This window comes from Musca vetustissima, unplaced genomic scaffold, assembly GCF_032173495.1.
Source record: "Musca vetustissima isolate MV318-11 ecotype Yass unplaced genomic scaffold, APGP_CSIRO_Mvet_v1 utg767239, whole genome shotgun sequence".
In the NCBI taxonomy this organism is placed as follows: domain Eukaryota; kingdom Metazoa; phylum Arthropoda; class Insecta; order Diptera; family Muscidae; genus Musca; species Musca vetustissima.
The window spans coordinates 5,511-11,546 of NW_026876904.1; the positions used below are offsets into that span (position 1 = coordinate 5,511).

Consider the following 6,036-nt stretch of genomic DNA (forward strand, 5'->3'; position numbering starts at 1 on the left):
AAAAGCCGAAAAATACAACTCTGTTATTTTATGAGCACACGGGAGATGGAAATGTGAAATTCGTTTTTCGAAGGGGACGAATATAATTCCCTTAGTAGACTGTAAGGATGCTTTAGGTCCCCCTTAGCCATCTCTGGGCATCCTTTGGAATGCCTTTGGCTTTAAGGAGTGTTTTCTGTCTTTTGTGTGTAATCTAATATCAGAGTATTGGAAATTTTAATGCGACTTTGCTCCCATGGAACTGCTGTCATTTTAACATTTCTACCAAAAAAAGAACAGCTGTTTAAATTAATGAAATAAATTGGAAAATATTTGCAAGAGAATAGTTGTTGTTATTATTAAATCTTAGCAATAAGAGAGGTAAGTATTTTAGGTAAAAAACTGAACTGAACTAGGTTTGAATTTTTAAATAGGCGTGGGTTTTATACAAGGCATGGATTTTTTAAAAATATTTTTTTAGGTCCCCTTACAAGGCGTGGATTTTTTAAAAATATTTTTTTAGGTTCCCTTACAAGGCGTGGATTTTTTAAAAATATTTTTTAGGTTCCCTTACAAGGCGTGGATTTTTTAAAAATATTCTTTTAGGTTCCCTTACAAGGCGTGGATTTTTTAAAAATATTCTTTTAGGTTCCCTTACAAGGCGTGGATTTTTTAAGAATACTTTTTAGGATACTATACAAGGCGTAGATAAGCACATTGCTATAATCCGTATAAAAGCGAAGTTCTTCTACATCAGTCTTATTTGCGCCCATGCTCCGACGAAAGACAAAGATGAACAGACCAAAGACATTTTTACGAGCGCATAGAAGTTGCACATGACCGCTGCCCTGACCATGACATTAAAATTCTGCTAGGAGATTTTAATGCACAAATCGAAAGGAAATATTTTTGGTCCCACCAGCGAAAAAGTCACCTCCATGAAGAAACATCCGACAACGGCATGAGGTTGATTTATTTTGCGGCAGCAAAAAACATGGTAGTTAGCAGCACCAGATTCAAGCACCTCGATATACACAAGGTCACCTGGATTTCCCCTGATCAAGCAACGACAAATCAAATTGACCATGTTGTGATAGACGGAAGGCATTCGTCCAGTGTTTTAAACGTTCGATCGATATGAGGAGCGAATATCGATTCGGACCATTACCTTGTAGCAGCCAAGGTTTGCACTCGTCTTAATGTTGCAGCAAAGGTGCGATCTAACACAACACGGAAACTCGACGTCGAAAAGCAGCAAACAAAACAGGTAGCCCAGGCCTACTCCGCTCGACATACCAACCAGTTTGGCGAAAACACTTCTGGTCCCGATAATAGTATAGAAGCACATTGCCAAAGAATTGCCCACTCCCTACAAACCCTACCAAGAAACCCATGGTACGATCAGGAGTGTCGTAATGCTGCGTATAGGGCAACCCTGCAGACAGTAGCAACACGTAATGCGATGGAAAATTATCGGGAGAAAAGGAGAGAGGAGAAACGCATTTTCAGAAAAAAAGATGAAAGAACAAGAAAAACGTGAGCGTGAGCAAATCGAGATGTACAGGAGTCAGAATGAAGTCCGGAAATTTTACAAACGAGTAAAACACTACGGTAGAGATGAAGGAGAAAACCTGGTGACATATACAGACAGCGTGTTGAGGATCTGGAAGGAGCATTTTGAAAAGCTTCTGCTATCAAATAGTGGCGGTGAAGAAGATACCCCAGAACCAATAAGATATGATGGTATAGAAAGTATACCACCTAGCCAAGATGAGCTCATAAAATCAATTAATCAGCTCAAGAACAATTAAGCAGCAGGAGCCGACGGGTTACCAGCCGAACTATTCAAGACTGGTCGTCAGATGCTGGTAAGGAGCATGCGCCAGCTGATTAGTACAATTTGACTAGAAGAATGAATGCCCAATGATTTGAACCTTAGCATCCTGTGTCCCGGGCATAAAAAAGGAGACAAGACGATATGTTCCAATTATAGAGGAATATGTCTCCTTCCCACCGCATATAAAGTGCTATCCAGCGTACTGTGTGAACGACTGAAGCCAATGGTCAATGAGACTATTGGACCATACCAATGCGGCTTCAGACCTGGCAAATCCACCATTGACCAGATTTTTACTCTACGCCAAAACCTGGAAAAAAACCCACGAAAAACACATCGACACATTCCACATTTTCGTCGACTATAAAGCCGCATTCGACAGCCCTATCCTTTCAGACGTGTTTAAAGCCATGTCTGCCTTTGGCATTCCTGCAAAATTAATTCGGCTATGCAGGATAACTTTAGCTGGCACAAGATCAGCAGTTAAAGTCGGAAAGGACCTATCGAAGCCCTTTAATACCGAACGAGGATTCAGACAAGGTGACAGTTTGTTGTGTGACCTTTTTTAACATCCTGCTGGAAAAGGTCATATGAGACGCAAAGGTGAACAGAAATGGCACCCTGTACACCAAACAACACATGTTACTCGCCTACGCCGATGACATCGATATAATGGGTCGAACATTGCGAGCGGTAGCAGCTACCTTTGAACAAATTGAAAAGAAGTCTGCCAAAGTGGGTTTGGCAGTAAACCGCGAGGATACCAATCTGATGGTATAAACGCTCTAGACGTCCAGTAGACTCGGACCAACTGTGGAACTTGAGAACTACAGCTTCGAGGTAGTTAACGATTTTGTATTCCTTGGTGCTACCATAAATAAAACGAATGACATCAGTTTTGAAATTCGGAGAAGGATTGTGATGGCCAACAGATGCTACTATGGTCTAAGTAAGCAGTTTAGAAACAAGGCCACCACCCGCCAGACCAAACTCACACTTAACAAGACACTGATACTACCCCTGCTGTTATATGGATCTGAAGCATGGGTACTTGCGCAAGCAGATGAGGCAGCTCTTTGGGTGTTTGAAAGAGAAATTCTCCGAAAGATCTACGGGCCGATCGGCGTCGACAATGAATATAGGCGTCGAATGAACCACGAGCTCTACAATTTATACGCGGACATCGACATAGTTGTATTGGATTTTTTAAAAATATTTTTTAAGGCTACTATACAAGGCGTGGATTTTTTATTACACAGATTAAAAACAATATTTTTTATAATACCAAAATAAAAATTTTGTGTTTTTTTTTATTTTTAAAATTATTTAACATTTTGTACGAATCATCATTTGAGCATATTTCAAGGATCTATTCCACATACGAAATTCATGCCAACTTATTCCCCAATTATTTGATTCGCTCTCTTGGCGATATGGTCCATTTAAATAGCTACAAAAAAAAAAAATAGAAATCAAAATTTTAAAAATTTACGGAATCGTTTTTTTTTTTTTAATTTACTCACCCATGATAACCTAAACCAAAGAACCACCAGCCACCCTCAAAAATTACGGCATTATTTCTATCCGGATTATTGTCATTATCCCTATCATAGGTGGTAAACGGGTGTCCTTTGTGTATTTCGAAACTATTGCCAGCATCACCGCTATAACCACCCACATCCAGCAGAGCATATTTCTCCTCCTCACTGCCAATACGAAAACGTTCATATTTGGCATAACGTGTCACGCCTTCAAAATCTTTTAATACAATTAACAATTCTTGTGGTCCACCGAAATTGGTCAGTTCATAGATACGCTGAAGACCCATAAAGTAGTTGCCATCCGGATTACCAAAACCATTGTCATACTCATTCCACGAACGATTAAAATGTACCGAGTCATCCTGACGTCTCTGTATGGTTGTCCATTTTTGTGAGTTTTGACAGGATTTTTTCAAATCACCTTCCAGAGTATCTAATCTGGAAAATTTTGAAAAAAATTAAATTAATGGCCAGGAGGATATCCTTCTTTAGCCACCAACCTTTTATTCAACACCTCCAAATTTTTGTCCAACCTCTGGGTTTCATTCAAAATATTATTCACTTTTATGAAGAGAGATTTCCATATAATTGCTTTGTCCTCCGGATTATTTATATCCTGATGTAGGACAAAAACAATATGCAATTAATATGTATGTATATAAAGGGCATACATATTTACACTTCACATACCAAATAAGATTTTGTCGAATTAGTGTTATTGTATTCCGCATTTGTAAAATGAAAAATTAAAATCAGACACAACAATTTCATTATACTGATCCGCTCACGAATTCAAATTAAACTGAACAGGGATGAATATTTCTAATTATAATTGCCCTTATCAGTAATGGAATGCCAAAAGTTCAGGCACACTTCTTGTGGCTATGGGAGGGGGGATTTTTTTTAATATTAGGTGTGGATTTTTTAAACATATTTTTTAGGGTTTTATACACAGACGAGAAAAAAGAAAAACTTAGTTTAGCATAGACGGTGATAAAAGTCGGTTGCTTTTCTCATAAAAGTACGATTTGTGCAATACAATTATGTTTATATCTCTTTAAAATATTTGTAAGTTTGTAGTATTTCCCTGAAGATGACTATCGAAGACAGTCGAAATATTGGAAAATAAAAATAAACAAAATAAAAAAACCATAACCAACAAATTTTTCAATTGACCTAAAGACAAAACAAAAATTACAAGAGTTTTATACAAGGCGTATCATATCCTAAAAGATACAAGTCATGTGGGTGGCGTAGGGGAGGATAGATACCATACAACGGCTCTAATTGGCTTTAACATGGCGAAGTCCAGGCTTATCTTGGTCCCTCTTGCATCTCAATTGTGGACACTGACCTCCCCGCGGTGTCACCTGGGGTAGCTATTTTCATCACCCGTTAAAATAGTGAGCTAATATTTGCCGCGAGTTCACCCATAAGAACTATAAAAAATGGGTTAAGGCGTCGGGTTAATTGCCCACACTCGGACTATGAAAAAGCAAAGAAAAAGAAAGCCAACCCGCTCTAATGTTGACAAACGTTTAGAAGACCACGATCTGCGAATTTGCATTTGGAATGTGCGCAACTTGTACAGAACAGGCGCAGTTTTCACTTTGGCGGATGTACTTAAGAAGTACAAAGCCGATATTATTACCTTACATGAAATGCGATGGAAAGGGACGGGCGTAAGTAAATCAGATGATTACGCCCTGTATTATAGCTGTCATGAAACGAGACGTGAATTTGGCTGCGGATTTATGGTTAACAGGATAATAAAAGACCCCGTCTCCAGATTCACTCCAGTAGATGAGCGAATTGTTATAATCCGTATAAAAGCGAAGTTCTTCTACATCAGTCTTATTTGCGCCCATGCTCCGAGCGAAGGCAAAGATGAGCAGACCAAAGACATATTTTACGAGCACCTAGAAACAGCATATGATTCCTGCCCTGACCTGACCATGACATTAAAATTCTGCTAGGAGATTTTGATGTAAAAATCGGAAGGGAAAATATCTTTGGCTCCACCGTCGGAAAATTCAGCCTTCATGAAGAAATATCCGACAACGGCATGAGTTTGATTAACTTCGCGGCAGCAAAAACATAGTAGTTAGCACTAGATTCAAGCATTTCGATATACACAAGGCCACTTGGATTTCTCCCGATCGAACAACGAGAAATCAAATTGATCATGTTGTCATAGACGGAAGGCATTCATCCAGTGTTTTAGACGTCCGATCGATCCGGGGAGCGAATATCGATTCGGACCATTACCTTGCGGCAGTCAAGGTTTGCACTCGTCATAATGTTGCAGCAAAGGTGCGATCTAACACAACACGGAAACTCGACGTCGAAAAGCTGCAAACACAACAGGTAGCCGAGGCCTACTCCGCTCAACATACCCACCAGCTTGGCGAAAACACTTCTTGTCCCGATAATAATATAGAAGCACAGTGGCAGAGAATTGTCCACTCCCTATAAACCCTACCAAGAAACCCATGGTACGATCAGGAGTCTCGTAATGTTGCTGATGAGAAAAACGCAGCGTATAGGGCAACCCTGCAGACAGTAGCAACGCGTAATGCGATGGAAAATCATCGGGAGAAAAGGAGAGAGGAGAAACGTATTTTCAGAAACAAGAAGAAATAACAAGAAAAACGTGAGCGTGAGCAAATCGAGATGTAC

At 39.5% G+C, this 6,036-nt stretch overlaps 1 protein-coding gene across 1 annotated transcript; it reads right to left on the reverse strand.

Moving 5' to 3' along the window:
- Window positions 1-3,142: 3,142 nt before the first annotated feature.
- On the reverse strand, window positions 3,143-5,655 carry LOC133321418 (ryncolin-1-like). The gene is made up of 4 exons (XM_061530505.1): window positions 5,626-5,655; window positions 3,858-3,973; window positions 3,340-3,795; window positions 3,143-3,266 (listed from the first exon to the last, which is right to left on the reverse strand). Exons 1-4 carry the CDS (start codon window positions 5,653-5,655, stop codon window positions 3,143-3,145), a joined length of 726 nt encoding a protein of 241 aa, XP_061386489.1.
- Between the last annotated feature and the right edge of the window lie 381 nt (window positions 5,656-6,036).